The sequence below is a fragment of the Bubalus kerabau genome, chromosome 5 (assembly GCF_029407905.1).
Source record: "Bubalus kerabau isolate K-KA32 ecotype Philippines breed swamp buffalo chromosome 5, PCC_UOA_SB_1v2, whole genome shotgun sequence".
NCBI lineage: Eukaryota > Metazoa > Chordata > Mammalia > Artiodactyla > Bovidae > Bubalus > Bubalus kerabau.
Genome location: NC_073628.1, coordinates 64890350 through 64909305, shown reverse-complemented (window position 1 = coordinate 64909305; position 18956 = coordinate 64890350). Strand labels below are relative to the sequence as shown.

The window sequence follows — 18956 nt, the reverse complement described above, 5'->3', positions numbered from 1 at the left end:
CTGCTTGTGTTAAATTTCTTCTTGTCCTGTTGGCCACAGCAAGTCACACGGCCAAACCTAGACTCAACGTGGAGGTGACTACAGAGGGCATAGATACAGCAGGTTCAGGAAGCTCCAGTGGGAGGTGTTATTCAGATGATTTTCAGTCTTTTAATAGGAATATCCTCTGATGTTTATGCCCATGACTTGAAAATTCTATCACCCCCAAAGTTACTATTATTTAAAATTTTGGGTACCATGATGGGGTTAGCTACATGTGTTTCTCGGTGTTCATTGGACCATCTGGTTGCTCTCATGGAGGTCACTTCTTTTACAAAACCATTCTCCTTAGTCCCACTAGATCTGATCTGATTTTTCCCCTGCCATTCTATTAGTCTGTACTGATGAGGTTCGGTGGTTGTCTCAATGATTGCACTTGAGTTTCTAGAGGCACTCTGTTCTCTTCACACTGTGTCCTGATATTTTATATATATATAAAATTTATATATATATATATATATATAAAACCTAGAATATATGTTCTATTACCCTCAGGTACAAAGTGCCTTTTTCTCTAAAAGAGATATACTGCATATTTTGAGTTACAGTAATGCCTATGATTTTTTTTTCCTCAAATAAGTCATGTTCTAATTAAAAAGGAAGATTTCCAAACAACTTAATTTTATATTAACTCTAATTTAACTTAAGAAGACATGATTTTGAAGAAATCTTGAAAGAATTCTTTTGTCTTTCTGTCATGATTTCTTAATAAAAGTTGTTGTGAGCTAGAGGCATAGTAATAAGAATGCTTTTAACTTAAATCAATCATATCAGTTCATGGCCTCAATGTATTTTAAACTGACTCAAAGTAAAGAAACCACTTTTATTTTCGATGCTATTGGCATTAAAGCTTGATCTCTGAATTCTACAAACTGTATGTCCTTCATGCTGGATGGGGATGAGGGTTTGAAGAGGAAACAAAATAGAGAAAGAAAATCCCAGTGAGTTTTGAATCATTTTTTTGGTCAAGTGAAAATGTTACTACATTTTTCTCCTGGATACATTTATTAATAATTTATTTATTTTGATAATTATTTAGGACTATTTTTTCTGTCAGTTGCAATCCCTGATTAATATAAAACCTAATTAAGGCATCGATTCTTTTAGTTAGGTTATTGCAAGAAAAATTCAATTACAATCACATACAACCAAAAATTAATGATATTCTTTCTTTGTGCCATGTAATAAAAGTTGTATTTTTACATATAGTATGTTCAGTCTCAATTGATATCCTTTCCATAAAAGTCACCACCCTGTCATCTTCCGCATCATCTATTTAGTCTCCCTCATATTAGTCATTAATTTTGCATATGAGCATTTGTCACTTACTTTGATTTAGACACTATACTTTGTGATGTGGAATAATCATTAACAAATATACTGCCTTCCCTCAAAGAGTTTTTATCCACTTTAGGAAGAGAGACAAACAGTCAACTTAAGTACAAAACAGTGAAAGTTGACAGGGGAACTTTCTGGCATTATGGAAATTTATTCATCTTAACTGTGTAGTGCAGGTGTACACATCTATCAAACTCATAGAAATTTAAAAATAAAATTGAAATATTTTATTTGATATAAATTATATTTCAAAACAAAGTTTATTGTGATGAGGGGCAGTCATAGGAGTAAATAATAAAGAAACATGTATTTTGGGGTTTGCACAGCTTTGAACCAAGGCCATTTTCACTTTATAGCCATCTTACAGTATTCCAGTTTGCCTTGCAATTATGTTTTTCTTTCTCTATTTTCTTCTCTTTAGATTTCTTCCTGTCACCTTCAACAAACTTTAGCCATAAGCTTGGATTTGATCAAATACTCTTCTAGTGGTCATGAACCTGCTGAGTGTCACAGAAAATTACACAATATGCTTGACTGTAAGGGGGAAATATAGTAAAAAAGGAAAGCAAAAATAAAAGTAAAATAATGGGAAATGTTTTGGAAAATATTTCAGGAAAAGATTGATAAGAGTGAGCAGTTAATAGAGACTGAGGGAATGAGTGTCAAAAAATAAAAACTATTCAGCTTAAAAAAACACACAATTCATTTGTGTTTAAATTTCAACTTGGGGTTTCTGCATTTTGGTTTTGATCTGTTTGATAATTAGTTTCTTGAATTTCTCTTGCTCTTTCATTTAAGAAATGAAACATATTACTCAGAGGTAAGTAAAATAACTCCAGATGAGGAGCAATGTATTCGACCACCATCTAGAAGAGTGAGCCAAGCAAAGACCCCCGTGCTGCCCTTTAATGTACGTGTTCCATGTTCTTTAATATGAATCTAGAGTCTCTCACCTGGAAGTAACTTATATGCAGAGAAATTACTTCAGTGGAGCTCTAGGGGACTATCTTCCTTTATTTATCCACCTTGCATGTCTTTTTCATAGGGATTTCAATAAAAAATAATAAACGATATTTGCATATTTATTTTGCAAGTAGTTTTTGAAATGCAGATTTCAACTTTTACGTCCTTACCAGGATTATTTTAAGTGCCAGGATCTAGATCTTAATTTTAGCTATTAAAATATCATTAATATCTTTAATACTATATAAATAAAGTACTTTGTAATAGTTCTCTGCTATGTGCTTTGAACACATATTGATTTCTCAGCCTGTTAGTACTTCAAAACAGCCTTATGTGGGCCTTGTTGCTGTTCAGTCAGTAAGTCATGTCCAACTCTTTGCAACCCCATGGACTGCAGCACACCAGGCTTCCCTGTCCTTCACCATATCCTATAGTTTGCTCAGACTCATGTCCATTAAATCAGCGATGCCATCAAGTCATCTCATCTCTGTTGTCCCCTTCTCCTCCTGCCTTCAATCTTTCCCAGCATCAGGGTCTTTTCCAAGAAGTCTGCTCTTCACATCAGGTAGTCAAAGTACTGGAGCTTCAGGTTTAGCATCAGTCCTTCCAATGAATATTCAGGGTTGATTTCCTTTAGGATTAACTGGTTTAATAAGATGTACGTATGCAGGAATTTTTTTTTTTTTTTTTTTTAAAGAAAGGCTGCATTAAATTGGTAGGCCCAGGGCTTCCCTCCCCTTTTGCCAGTGCCTGCCTGAGGTTTGTTTTTGTGTTATTTAATCCTTTAGTCTTTTTTGATTCTTTACAACCCCATGGACTGAAGCTCGCCAGGCTTCTCTGTCCATGGAATTTGCCAGGCAAGAATACTGGAGTGGGTTGCCATTTCCTCCTCCAGGGGATCTTCCAGACCCAGGGATTGAATCCATGTCTCTTGAGTCTCCTATATTGGCAGGAGGGTTCTTTACCCTTGAGCCACCACAGAAACCCTTGCTTTAGGTTTAAGGAACCACATCTCCAAGGCTGTCAAGATTTAGTAGGAGGAAAAAGAAAATGAGTTTGTATTTCTTTTCACCATAGATAGAAGGTGATTTTGGAAATAGTTTATAGGTTTAAATTTGTAAGAATTGACTTTGAAAAGTATTTCTCTTTCTCATAAGCAATGATCCTGAAATTAAAACTCACAATCTATATGCTGTCAATATTCTGTGTGTGTGTGTGTGTGTGTGTGTGTGTGTGTGTGTGTTTTGCTTTGTTGAATGTGGGATCTTAGTTTCCTGACCAGGGTTTGAACTTGCACCCCCTGCATTAGTAGCACAGCACTTTAACTACTGAACCACCGGGGAAGTCCCTTTTTATGTACTCTAAATTAAATTTAAACAGAATGATATTATTTGTAAGCTGTTGTCAGATAATTGCCACACAACTTCCATTCCTTTGTTTTCAACTTCGAATTAAGAAAGCATTTGATTCAATAGAGAAATATCCTGAATTTCAATTGAACTCAAAAAAATGTTTGTATAAAGTAACTGATTTACTAAATCAAATTTGTTTGTATCCATCAATATATCATCTATTTAAGTATGCATTTTAATCATGATGTGATTTAGCAAAATAATCTACTTAAAATATTTTTCTGAAAAAGTGCAAAGTAACATCAAATTACAGCAGTGATCCTCTTTCAAATTGTTATGTGGGGGAAAAATAGATTTTCTAAAGAATAGATACTTTATTATACATCAAAAGTGTCTCCTCTGGAAGCTTTTGGAGATCAATAAAAAAAGAAAAAAGATTAAAAAGTAAACTGTAAAATAGAACAGTTTTATGTGGCTGTATAGACCTATCACTTTTTGAAAAGTGGTTGGTTGAAGGATTATTTTAATATTTTAAAATCAATACTACTACACAGAATAAAGGGAAGGCTTCAGATGATTTTATTTTGCTTTAAATAGGCAAATAATGCTCTTCCAATGTCCTTTGCCATTTTGTGAGAATGTTTTATTGGCAAAAATTTTGATTACATGCAATTCTAAGTGGTATACATTTTTCTGTGATGGATAATACAACATTATTTGGCCAGTGCCACTCAATTTGTCTAGTTTCTGGTGTTCCCAGTATATATTGTGTGTTGTAAGCCACCCCAAAATCAAATGACCTAAATGATTTTAATATTCCTATGGACTCTGTCAGCCAGAGAGGGGGTAGTGGGGTCCGACCTTCTTAGCCTACAATATCTGGAGCCTCATCTGGATAGCCTGAATGGCTCAGGGTGACTTGTATAGATAGGGCCAAAATACTTGAAGCTGGAATATCTGATTCTAAGATGGTTTTTTTTTTAAATTTTATTTTTTAACTTTACAATATTGTATTGGTTTTGCCATGTATCAACATGAATCCGCCACAGGTATACATGTGTTCCCCATCCTGATCCCTCCTCCCTCTCCGTACCATGCCTCAGGCTTTTTAAAGTCACACATCTGGTTTCTGCTGGGAAGGCTGAAGGCAGACACAGCTTCCATTGGTTTTTGTTTGTTTGTTTCATTTTAAAAATTATTTATTTATTTACTTGTCTACGCCAGATCTTAGTTTTGGCATGTAGGATCTTTTAGTTGTGGCAAGTAGAATCTTTAGCTGCATCATGAACTCGTAATTGCAGCATGTGGAATCTTGTTCCCCCACAAGGGATCGAACCTAGGCCCCCTGCATTGGGAGTAGGGAGTCTTAGCCACTTAGCTGGATGACACCAAGGAAGTCATCCAGCTCCCATTGGTGACTGGGGTGTTTCATAAACAACATGGAAACTGAATAGTGTGTAGGACACAGCTTCACTATGCAGCTTTCACAGTGCCAACTGGAACACTTTTTCTAGAAATACTTCTACTTGGAACCCTGATACTCCACTCTAGAGAGGTCATAGACATTTTAGTCCACAGTCGAAAGTCTGTGCTCTACCTGCCCCTCAACCAACCCAGCTCAAATCCAAAGCCCTACATGTGATACGTCTTTAAAATAAATCTGAAACCAATACTTATATTTGCACCAATCTGCTAAGTATATATAATTACTGAAAAAAAAATGCTTTAAATATTCCAGCCCTATCCATTTTTATTGTCAGCTATGGTAAGCCCATTACTTTATTGCCTATGATTTTTTAATTGTAATAGCTATTCCTTTTGAGAAGGCAGATTATTTCTTAATTTGTGACCATACTCATTTTTGAAGTTTTATGTTTTTCCACAGAGAATAATTGACACTCTCTATGTTTTGTGCTATTTTCTGCATATCCATCTATCATCTCTCTATATATATATATATACGGGATGAGTTCATTTAAAATTCTTTTAAAAAAATCTTTAGTGGAGTAGAATTGTCTTACATTGTTATGTTACTTTATGCTGTATTGCAAAGTGAATAAGATAAACATGTATTCACTTTTCTATAGATTTTTTTTCCCCACATAGTTCATTACAGAGTATTGAGTAGGGTTCCCTCTGCTATACAGTAGGGTCTTATTGGTAATATATTTTATACATAGTACTGTATATGTATCAATCCTGATCTCCCAATTTTTCCCATCCCCTCTTTCTGCCTTGATAATCATGTTTGTTTTCTACATCTGTCACTGTTTCTGTTTTGTGATCAAGTTCATTTGTATTTTTTTAATATTCCACATATAAGTAATATAATATCATATTTGTCTTTCTTTAACTTCACTCAGTATGGCAATCTTTAGGTCCATCCATGTTATTGCAAATCACATTATTTTGTTCTTTTTATGGCTGATTAATATTCCATTATATATATATATATATATATATATATATATATATATATATATCCCACAGCTTCTTTATCTATTCCTCTGTCAATGGACATTTAGGTTGCTTCCAGCCCTAGCTATTGTAAACAGTGCTACAGTGAACACTGGGATGCAGGTACCTTTTTGAATTATGGTTTTCTCCAGATATATGCCCAGGAGTGGAATTGTAGGATCATATGGTAGCTCAATTTTTAGTTTTTTAAGGAATTTCCATACTGCTCTCCATAGAGGCTATAACAATTTACATTCCCACCAAGAATGTGTTAGGGTTCCCTTCTCTCCACACTCTCTTCAGCATTTATAGTTTGGAGATTTTTTGTTGATGGCCATTCTCACCAGTGTGAGGTGATACCTCATTGTAGTTTTGATTTTCATTTTTCTAATAATTAGTGACATTGAGAATCTTTTCATGTGCTTTATGGCCATCTGTATATCTTCTTTAGAGAAATGCATATTTAAGTCTTCTGCCCATTTTTTTTTTTTTTTTTTTTTTTTTACTGAACTGCATAAACTATGTGTGTGTATTTTGGAGATTGATCCCTTGTCAGACACTTCATTTACAAATATTTTCTTCCTCCATTATGAGGATTGTCTTTTCATTTTGTGTATGATTTCCTTTGCTGTGCAAAAGCTTTTGAGTTTAATTAGGTCCCATTTGTTTATTTTTATTTTCATTACTCTAGGAAGTGGGCCAAAAAAATCTTGCTGTGATTTGTCAGAGCGTTCTCCCCATGTTTTCCTTTAATGCTCTCATAAGATTTTAGTTTCATTTCAACAAACTCTATTAAGGTAGCCAATTCAAGGAACATTCACAGGTTGGTATTACCCCCTAGATACTCAGATCTTTCCAATCTTTAAACTGGGGATAACCACTCAGTTGTAAGGAGATGACAACCCACTACAGGATTCTTGCCTGGAGAATCCCACAGACAGAGGAGCTTGGTCCAAGGGGTTGCAAAGAGTAGGACATGACTGAGTGACTAACTCACAACCACTCAGTATGTAAACTGAGATTTCCCAGTTCCCTTCACTGAGGATAACCCACTCAGTGCCTAAACTGAGCAAAATTTACCTAGTCCTTCAATTGAGGATAACCCAGGTACCTCTTCTTGAAACTAAGTTTCAAGGATAACCTATTCCCTCACTTAATAAAACAGTATCATCAACCAATAACAGTAAATCCTAGAGCCAGGATAGATTCACCCAAATTCATCTGAACTCCATGGAGGTGGATGGGCACAGGAGGCCTCTGCTGGTACCAAGGCTCTGAATCCTTGTAGAGTTCAAGCAAAGTAAGGGAATCTGCTCTGGTACCTTTGTTGGCTGGTCATAATCTTCGACTAAAAAATATTTTCCCAACCTCAAAATTGAAAGTTATGTTTTATTCAATGAAAACTTTTAATACTTCAAGCCCAAGAGGCAGAATCTCAAGTGACCCTGAGAGAAATGCTCCCTAAAATTCTTAATTGTAATTTTTGTAATTTATAAGAATTAAAGAAGTGTTCAAATGAAATGCAACTAAATTGATGCAGCTTATGCATCAAGATGATGACTTGAGTATATACCTTTGCTTCCTGTTCTTTAAAGAAACAATGTAATGACAATAAGCAGACACAAAAGGAAATGACTCCATTTGTTGAAAAGGATTCTTTGGATGATTAAAGATTTTAATAAATTTCTAGAAGAAAGAAAGGAAAGGATGATGATGAATAAAACAGAGCCAAGAAACTCGAAGCCTAGAATTGCTCACTCTGGAGCAGGAGTGAGGAAAGAAAACTAATCTATACAGTAAACCTCAGTCTCCAAATTTAGAATCAGGAGGAAAGAAGGTGGGGGGTAAGGTTAGGGGAAAAGTAGGCCTCAAAATAGGTCAGTTGACTAAAGATAGGTCCGTGGAAAGTTAAACCAGTATGAGTCTGTTCCCCCTCATTCTTTAACTATTATTTTTAGCACTTCCACATTTTTTCCTTTTCTTCCATTAAACTGAGCAACTTATATTAAAAGGTGGATCATTGACTTAATAAAAAATGAGAAAACTCACTTTCTTATTGTAAGATTATACTACCTATATCTAAAACTATAGAAAAATTATGTATAAACTGACATACCAAAAATTTCTCTCATTAGTGGAAGAGAGAAAGAATTAAAAATTGCCAATGAAAAGCACAATTATTAAATTATAGATTTCTTTTGGCTTTGGGTATATTAATAATTCACCAAATTGTTATCTCATGCCATATAACTTATTTCAATAGTATATGCAACCAGTTAAGTTTCAATTCCATGCTAAGTCCAAAGATTCAGAATTATCTTTAAAAGAGAGAAATAGTATAAAAGTAGGTGTGGTAATCTCTTAGTAGCCAACCATTGTTTGCATTTCAAGTTAGAAATGAAGAAGTCAGAGAAATGTCTGCCATTAAATTATCTTATTTTATTGACAGGAGAGAATACACAATGACTGAGAGACCGACAATGCGTTGAACTGTTGACACGACTGAATGCTTGCTGGGTGAAAAATCAGCAAAGCCAATGATGGCACTGCCACTTTCCAATAAGAGAGCAACTTCTAAACTTTCAGATTTAACTGCAAACAGTAAGTTAATAGCTGATCTGTGGATGAATTTATGAATGAAGTATACCTGGACTTGATGTTTTTCTATCATCTAGAGTCAGTTCCACATTTTTCCTGAAGATGTGTGTGTGTTTGTGTGTGTATAAATAATGCTCATTAACAATGAGTGCTGACATAATCCAGTGTAGAATACATTCTTTAAAATTTCCTGATTTATCCTAGAACAACTCTATGTGATAACATTTCCTCTGATGGTATGAAATCATAGACTGTAAAATTGCTGGTACCTTAGTGCAAGTCAAGGCAGTACACCAAAACATGTAAGTAGTCACTATTCTTCACTGCCATGTACTGCTCCCCCTCCAAAAAAAAAAAAAAAAAAATCAAATTTCATTTAATAAAAATGAGTATCTTTGAATGTTATTAAATTTGCACACTTGAATATTTGTCAATTTTAATATGTCTACTGAGATTTAATTGAAATATCATAAATTTCATATATTTGGGGCATGCAGTTTGGTGTGTTTTGACTAAGGTATACACTTGAGAAACCATCACCTCAATCAAGATAATGAACAAATCCATCAGGCTCAAGTTTCCCATGCTCAAGAGCAGCTTCTTCTCTCTTTCAGGCCAACTGCAGCAGGACTATGTCTTAATGGTGAATGATTTGCTTCACTCTAGTTTAGTTTGTATTTTCTGTATGTCCACAATCTTGCTATCTGTTTATCTTCTTTAGTGAAGTATCTGCCCAAATCCTCTATTTTTTATTCAGTGGTTTGGTTTGTTACTGAGTTTCAAGATCTCCTAGAGTCTAAATATAACTCTATTATCGGATTGTGATTTTCATTCTTTTCTCTCAGTCTTTGTCTAGCCTTTTCATCTTCTCATGGCATGTTTTAAAGAGCAGAAGTTTTAAAAATTTTAATGGAGTCCAGTTTACCACTTCTCTTCTTTAAGACACTACCACTTAATGAGTTTTGGTGTAGTATCTAGGAATAAGATCTAAGATGATCTGAAAAGATTATTAAAATAATGTTATCAAAGTACTATAAGGTAAGAATTTCTTCATAAACTTCAAACAGAGCAAAGTATAGCAACATGGTAAAAGCAGAAGCAGATAAAAGAATTCAGCTCTTTTCTATCAATCTAGACATTAAGGAACTTGTAAAACTGTAACTCACTAGCTTTATTGTTGTTTAAAAACTGCAGCTAATTTTTATAAAACATGTCTTTATATTAATATGTGGCAGGTTTATCACAATTATTTTAAGTAAATTAATATATACACTTTAAATTTTTTTTCTCAGTTCTAATTTCCAAGCTGACAAATGTACATCTAAAATTTATCCAGTATAAAATCTATTTTGGGTGTCCTGATAATTTTCAAGTGTGTAAAAAATCCAAAAACCGAAATATTTGAGAAATACAAATTAATACATATTGAGGTAGAGGTAGACAGGCTCCAGATTTGACATTTACAATCAGCCAGCCTCCTCTCTGCCTTTCCTGAGATAAAAGATTGGTGGGCTTCAGTATACATGTCCAGGACTGATACTGAAGTTGAAACCCCAATACTTTGGCTACCTAATGTGAAGAGCTGACTCATTTTAAAATACCCTGATGCTAGGAAAGATTGAAGGCAAGAGAATGGGACAACAGAGGATGAGATGGTTGGATGTCATTACCGAGTCAATGAACACGAGTTTGAGCACGATATGGGAGATGGTGAAGGACAGAGAAGCCTGGCGTGCCATGGGTTGCAAACAGTCGGACATGATTGAGAGACTGAACAACAACAACACATGCCCAGAAAGGACCCTTGGATTCCAAAGTCAGAGGATAATTCCAGGCCATAATGAATCTTGCTCCTCCCAGAAACCTTCACTTTGAGATCCATCTTGGCTAAGGTGTGCATGTGCACCCCAGGGGAGGGTCCTAAGACAAATCAACCAGGGGAAACAAAGCAAGGTGTTCGGCCAGAGGTAAGACAAAGACTCAACTTGGAGAACTGCCCCCTTATAAAGGATTTAAACTTCCCAAAGGCGCGACTTGCTCTCTGAGCTCACGCATGTGCCTTTCTGCGTGTACTTTTTTTTTTTCAATCAACTTTTTACTTTACTCTTTACCTTCTGCCTTCTTGCCTGATTTTGTTCTTGACTAGGCAGGCAAGACTAGGGACCTTAGCCATTACAGCTGGCTCCTGTGGTCCAGTGGTTAGGACTCCTGGTCTGGTAAACTAAGACGTTGCTTCCAGCTACTGCTTGCTGCAAGCTGCCACTTACTGCTAAGAGCAACTGGAATCAATATAACTAAAACATATATGGGTAGAGTTATCACTTTTCATCTAATTCACAAGAGAATTAATTCTCAGGTAAATCAAGTAATTTTTCCAGTGCCATCCAGGCTTTGATTTAGGAAATGAATTTGGAGAATGATGGAAAATATCAAGAATGCAGAAAAAGCAAAAAATACATTTACAAATAGGAAAGGTTGAAATTTGATTGAAACAGGAGAGAAGAGGACAGAGCACAACCTTTAAGAGAAGGATATAACCCAAGGACATGACATAAACTGATCAGACCAAATAGGAAGATGACAGTCAACTCCCACTAGAACTTGAACCTCAGTATATGCTCATTGGAACATATTCCCAAGTTAAATGACACCCACAGATGCCATGACAGTTCCAAGGCGAATCAGAAAGGTCAAAGTGTGGGCCGTGGCCCAATTTTTGGAAATCCCCACCCCCTTCCCCCAAATAGCCAGAATATTCCTCCCCCTCATTAGCCTATGGAATTACCCACCCCTATGAAAAAAACTGACAGTACTGAGAGCACTCTTGCCTTCTGAAACAGCCAACACTCTGTGGACTGTTTCTCTCTAAATAAATTCACTCTTTGCCATCAGGGCTTCACTGATGGCTCACATGATAAAGAATCTGCCTGCAATGCGGGAAACCTGGGTTCAATCCCTGGATTGAGGAGTTCTTCTGGAGAAGGGAATGGTTACCCACTCCAGTATTCTTGCCTGGGGAATTCCATGGAGAGAGGAGCCTTGTGGGCTACAGCCCATGGGGTCACAAAGAGTTGGACAAGACTGAAGGACTAACACTTTCACTTTCACAGACTTGTATCTATCACTTTGTCTCTAACTGAATTCTTTCTGAGACAAGACCAAGAACCTGAGCTTCATTAAGTCCTGAGACCAGGTGTGTCTTAGTTAAAGACTGACTTTTAGTCCCAATCTAGGTTTTGGTTGGGTTTGAGTCTTCACCCGTGGGTTCAAGCCCCAGTCTGAGTTGCATAGTTTCAACATCATGAGAAAGAAGAGGGGATTATGAATTCATGCTATTAGACCCTATTTAGGAAGTCTAATGTGCTTTCAGAATCTGTACTTTCTTATACTCTTCTTACTCTGCTGAAATTTCTGGAAGATTTTACTGTTGTTTAATTTTGAGTGTTGACTTTAGAAATCATCTTTGTTATTTTATGCTATTTTTATGCTTTTGCCTTCAAAGCTTCATTGAGAGAAGTTAGGCTTGGATATAATAAACATTTGTTTGTAGCTAGTAATGACTTCAAGAGATTGTAAAGAACCTTTTACCTTACTGTTCCTCTATTATTTTTTCTCTCCCATTAATTTCTGTTTCTTTTAAGTACTGGCACACAGTGCTCTTAATTTTTTTTTTTGAAAGCTCTTTTCAGCAGATGTCTGAAAAATGTCAAATTTCTTCTAACTCCACCTTTCAGCATTATTCTTTTTCCTAATAACTTTAATATTTTGTTCTATTTTCTCTATATTCTTCTCACATAGTCTGGGGATTCATAACTTGCCTTTAATAATTTGTTAAAGAAAAGCAATGACATTAATGATTCCTGCTGCCCACAGACATGTATCTCTGCAATGAATATGATTTTTAGATGACATATTTACCATAGATCCTTTCCTTTATACAAGTGATTCTTTCATTTATTATATTTATTTTTGTAAAATTTTCATTAAAACCTATTCCAAATATATATTGAGTTGTTTAATGAATGTCAGACACTGATCAAGTATTGTGAAATAGTTGTAAAAAGCAAATAAGGTATCTATTTTCAAAAACCTTATATTTGAGTAAGCACAGGCAAAGTAATTTAATTATTAATGAAATAAGACTAATGCAGATAGTATTAAGAATTATTATGAGAGTAAAATAGAAAAGCGATATGAACTAAATGACAGTAAGTTGTATTTTTTTTAAATAGGTAGGACAGAGAAGCCTTCTAAGGAATTTGGACTGAAAAGTAAACAAGTGAAGGAACTAGTTGTAAGGGAGGAAAACTTCCTGATCAAGGCGGACCGCAGTGCAAGTATTCATATACAGAAATAATTTAGGTGCTCTAAGACAGAAGAAAACAAAGCTTGTCAGCTCACAGTAGCTAGAGTAAAGGATAAAGTCAACTGTTAGATGAGAGCTAAATCATTCAGAGTTTTGCAGAACAAAATAAGAAATTTATCTTGTATTCTGAGTGCAATGAGAAGACATGGAGAAGTTTAAAGCAGAGTGACATAAAGTTATGACGATTATTCCAGCTACTTGGTGAATAATCAACTGAAAGGGCAAGAGCAGAAGCAGGAAGATCATTTAGGAGGGTGTTACATGACTCCAAGAGAAGATCTAGAGTTGGCTCTCACTAGGATGGTACAATAAAGAGAGCAGACTGATGGAAATCAAGACATACTTTGGTGGAAGAGACTCGCTGGGGAATGATTCAGGCTGTTACTCAGTGTTTGGTCCCTACTTGTCTGGGGAAGGACAGTAGCGAGATGGGAAAAATGGAATTGGAGGTATCTACATTATGTTTGTTGTTGAAACTGTCAATGCAGGCTTGTCCATAGCAATTATATTTACACTCATCCCATACAAATGCACATCAATGGAAAAGGAACAGTGCAGTTTTATGTATGTTCATGTGAGTCTTTGCTATTTATTTTTGGTTTGTTTAAACAACTTGTTATTTATGATGATTGCTTTCACATCTTGTTTAACTTTTCAGTAAAAGATGTCCAACAATTAGAATACTAGAACTCTTTTGCTATTATTAAAACCATACTTTTCAATACTCACCCTTTAATGAAATTAATTTATTTTTCTTAATAAGTTTTAGAATGTTCATAATTTATAATTTATGGTCTCATAACATATATTGTAGTGTTGTTTCAAGATCTATTTGATTTTTCAGTAAGCATTTTAATTGAACTTACAGTTTGAAAACATCCCACATTTTCTTTTTATTTTTAATGTTGTTACCATGGTAACAATAGCTGTTTCTCATCTAACAATTTCACCTCAATGAAAAAGCTATGCCATTTTAGACAGAAATGATAGGGTGTATAGTTTCCTGATCTCTCCCTATCATTTTCTCTTTATCATCATGATGACCGAATGTAATGCTTATTTTGAAATTCTGATTGTGTAATGCCATCTTGCTCTAAGGTTTAGAGCAAGTCTTAATTCTTTTTATTTCATGTTGCTGTAATGTACATGCTAAATGGCTACCTGATTTTACCACTTAAACAATAATCATTCTACTATTATAGTTTTGTGGTGTGAAAGTTGACTTACAAAGCTGAAACTCCTGCTGGGATACTCAGTGTATTTAAGCTTTGAGCTTTGCAATGTGCTGTCTCTGCAAGTCTAAATTTAAAGTGGGTACCCTGATGCAAAATTTTGTTTTATTTGAATCAAATGCCTGTTTAAGCTCATTTAAAATTTTAAACACTGCCCCCCCTTTTTTTGAGAAAACCTTATATAGGAGCTATCTGCTACTTGACTGTCCAATATCTATTCTCCCTTTAAAATATTGCATCTTGATTTTATTATGAGCTATGAAAGGATGTCAGTTGAACTGTCTTCTGGGAGACCATGAAAGGTTCTCTTTCAGCTGTGATGTACACTTGTTTGTTTCTCTTTTCTTCTTACATGCTTTCTATAGATGTTGACCAATCATTTCAGAGACCATATTGGGCCATGAATAAGTAATTTGAGCATAAGCATCATGAGGCAAGGATGGCCAGGGAGAAAGTTAAAAGAAAAAAAAGATCGAGCTTCTTCTGGTCATTTTGGACCCTCCATAACAGCCCTGTACTATCTACCTCTGGATTTCATGTTATGCAAAGAAAGCTGAGTGCTGCAGAATTGATGCTTTTCAAATGTGCTATTGGAGAAGTCTCTTGAGAGTCCCTTGAACAGCAAGGAGATCAAACCAGTCAATCCTAAAGGAAATCATTCCTGAATATTCATTGGAAAGACTGATGCTGAAGCTGAAGTTCCCATACTTTGGCCACATCATGTGAAGAACTGACTCATTGGAAAAGACCCTGATGCTGGCAAAGGCAGGAGGAGAAGGGGATGACAGAGGATGAGATGGTTGGATGGCATCACTGACTCAATGGACATGAGTTTGAGCAAACTCCAGGAGTTGGTGCTGGACAGGGAAGCCTGGTGTGCTACAGTCCATGGGGTCTCAAAGAGTCGGACACGACTGAGCGACTGAACTGAACTGAAACAACATAAACCTTTATACTTTGCTTAAGTCATTAGATCTTTTAGTATCTTTCAAATGTATTGCCTAACTCATGTGCCTTATATAATAAAGCCAACTGTGGTGTCTGTACACGTTGATATTCAACATCTGATAATATTTATAATTCTCTCTGAGATTTAATTTATGTTAATTCTGTGAGTTAATTTGAACCTTCCATTTGACCTTCACAGCAACTCTATGAAATATGTATTATTAACTCGAATACTCTGGCCACCTGATGCAAGCTTCTGACTCATTGGAAAAGACGCTGATGCTGAAAGATTGAAGGCAGAAAGAGAAGAGGACCACAGAGGATGAGATGGCTGAATGGTATCACTGATGCAATGGACATGAACTTGGGTAAACTCCAGGAGACGGTGGGGGACAGGGATGCCTGACATACTGCAATCCATGGGGTCATGAAGAGTCAAACATGACTTGGTTACTGAACAACAATGAACAATTATCATCTCCTTTGTTTAGATGAGAGAACTTAATAATATGGGGTGGGAAAGAGTGCTTATGAAGGTCACATGGCTTCTGGGTTGTGTTGGCCATTGAATCCACTCGACTTGTCCCAGATGAACATTCTTGACTAATAGCTTTATATGCCCTCTAGAAAGATGTCGTCACAGACTCAATGGACATGAATTTGAGCAAACTCTAAGAAATAGTGAAGGATAGGGAAGCCTGATAAGCTGCAGTTCATGGGTTTGCAAGGAGTCATACAGGGCTTAGCAGCTGAACAACAAGAAAGCTGTAGGTCTGTATTGAAATAGGGCCCTAAATGGAGTCTGAAAGAATATTTTGCCATTAAAGGGAAACAGCTCTAAACCTGGTTAATGAAGTCACAATAGTTTGCAGTTTTACTCAACATCTTATTCTTTTTTAAAAATTAATTTATTTTGAATTGAAGGATAATTGCTTTATAGAATTTTGCTGTTTTCTATCAATCCTCAACATGAATCAGCCATAGGTATACATATATCCCCTTCCTTTTGAAACTCCCTCTCATCTCCCTCCCCATCCCACCCCTCTAGATTGATACAGAGCCTCTGTTTGAGTTTCCTGAGCCATACAGCAAATTCGTGTTGGCTATCTATTTTATTAACAGAAGCAGAAGATACTAAGAAGAGGTGGCAAGACTACACAGAAGAACTGTACAAAAAAGATCTTCATGACTAAGATAATCACGATGGTGTGATCACTGACCTAGAGCCAGACATCCTGGAATGTGAAGTCAAATGGGCCTTAGAAAGCATCACTACGAACAAAGCTAGTGGAGGTGATGGAATTCCAGTTGAGCTATTCCAAATCCTGAAAGATGATGCTGTGAAAGTGCTGCACTCAATATGCCAGCAAATTTGGAAAACTCAGCAGTGGCCACAGGACTGGAAAAGGTCAGTTTTCATCCCAATCCCAAAGAAAGGCAATGCCAAAGAATGCTCAAGCTACCACACAATTGCACTCATCTCACACGCTAGTAAAGTAATGTTCAAAATTCTCCAAGCCAGGCTTCGGCAATATGTGAACTGTGAACTTCCTAATGTTCAAGCTGGTTTTAGAAAAGGCAGAGGAACCACAGATCAAATTGCCAACGTCTGCTGGATCATAGAAAAAGCAAGAGAGTTCCAGAAAAACATCTATTTCTACTTTATTGACTATGCCAAGGCCTTTGACTCTGTGGATCACAATAAACTGTGGAAAATTCTTCAAGAGATGGGAACACCAGACTACCTGATCTGCCTCTTGAGAAATTTGTATTCAGGTCAGGAAGCAACAGTTAGAACTGGACATGGTACAACAGACTGGTTCCAAATAGGAAAAGGAGTTCGTCAAGGTTGTATATTGTCACCCTGTTTATTTAACTTCTATGCAGAGTACATCATGAGAAATGCTGGGCTGGAAGAAACACAAACTGGAATCAAGACTGCCGGGAGAAATATCAATAACCTCAGATATGCAGATGACACCACCCTTATGGCAGAAAGTGAAGAGGAACTCAAAAACCTCTTGATGAAAGTGAAAGTGGAGAGTGAAAAAGTTGGCTTAAAGCTCAACATTCAGAAAACGAAGATCATGGCATCCGGTCCCACCACTTCGTGGGAAATAGATGGGGAAACAGTGGAAACAGTGTCAGACTTTATTTTTCTGGGCTCCAAAATCACTGCAGATGGTGACTACAGCCATGAAATTAAAAGACGCTTACTCCTTGGAAGGAAAGTTATGACCAAGCTAGATAGCATATTCAAAAGCAGAGACATTACTTTGCCAACAAAGGTTCGTCAAGTCAAGGCTATGGTTTTTCCTGTGGTCACGTATGGATGTGAGAGTTGGACTGTGAAGAAGGCTGAGCGCCGAAGAATTGATGCTTTGGAAGTGTGGTGTTGGAGAAGACTCTTGAGAGTCCCGTGGACTGCAAGGAGATCCAACCAGTCCATTCTGAAGGAGATCAGCCCCAGGATTTCTTTGGAAGGAATGATGCTAAAGCTGAAACTCCAGTACTTTGGCCCCCTCATGCGAAGAGTTGACTCATTGGAAAAGACTCTGATGCTGGGAGGGATTGGGGGCAGGAGGAGAAGGGGACAACAGAGGATGAGATGGCTGAATGGCATCACTGACTCGATGGATGTGAGTCTTAGTGAACTCCGGCATTGGTGATGGACAGGGAGGCCTGGCGTGCTGCGATTCATGGGGTTGCAAAGAGTTGGACATGGCTGAGCGGCTGATCTGATCTGATCTATTTTACATGTAGTAATGTAAGTTTCCATGTAAGTCTCCATACATCTCACCGTCTCCTTTCCTCTCCCCATGTCCATAAGTCTCTTTTCCATGTCTGTTTCTCCATATTCTTTAATTATCTGATTTAACATACCTTTGTGGGCATTGATGTTATGCAAACACTCTGTAGAAGAATGCTTTTTTCTCCCATTAAATTACCATTAGTAGTCTATGAATCAAAATAAAAGAGTGAAATTCAGTCTCAGAGTCAGAAATAAAGGAAAACAATAATGTCTTAATAAAGAATAAATACTCTGTCTAGAATTCTATGGGAATTACTAAGATGGGTCCTAAAATCACAGGGATATCAATTATTTATTGACTAAATTCTATCTGCTGTAGTGTACAGCACTACAAAGCTCAGTACAGAAATTGTCATATTTAAGCAACAGCATTATGTCTAGAGTACAATACTTTCCCCATTTTATAGATGGAGAGATGGAGAACTAAGTGAATATTAGGCAGTTCAGAACATTCACACTCCATGAGTATATAAAGAGCATCTTATTTCATGTTGTATTGCTTCTCCTTAAACAGTGCCTGTCATATGGTAGATACTCACTAATAATGATCTTGAATAAAAATCACACATCTGGAAAGGGATGCTGTTGGTTTTAACACTCCATGTTTATGCAATGCAACTTTACACCACTATTCTGTAGTGTTTAATTTGGAGAGAAGTTGAAAAGTCTGTTCTTAAGATAGAATTCCAAAGAGATAACAGTTTAAAAGATGCTTGCAAAGTAGATAATTATCACGCTTAGGCATTGGTTTGGGGGAAGAACCCTTTGTTATTAGAAGAAAACCAGGAACTTTAACTCCAGATCAACATGAAGCAAATTATTTATATTTATATATAGTTATTCCTGTTTTT

At 36.3% G+C, this 18956-nt stretch overlaps 1 protein-coding gene across 29 annotated transcripts in view; it reads left to right on the top strand.

Moving 5' to 3' along the window:
• Positions 1–18956, top strand: part of LOC129652815 (craniofacial development protein 2-like) — a 641831-nt gene that overhangs the window by 128250 nt on the left and 494625 nt on the right. For 27 of the 29 annotated variants that reach the window (XR_008714779.1, XR_008714769.1, XR_008714772.1 and 24 more), the window contains one exon: positions 8599–8750. Coding sequence is in view for 1 of the 29 variants with exons in the window: in XM_055581826.1 (XP_055437801.1) it covers positions 8687–8750 (64 nt within the window). In the remaining 28 variants the exon portion in view is untranslated. Of the gene's footprint in view, positions 1–8598; positions 8751–10359; positions 12618–15492; positions 16688–18956 lie in introns of those variants that run through there. The other 2 variants (XR_008714770.1, XR_008714782.1) reach the window with 2 other exon arrangements.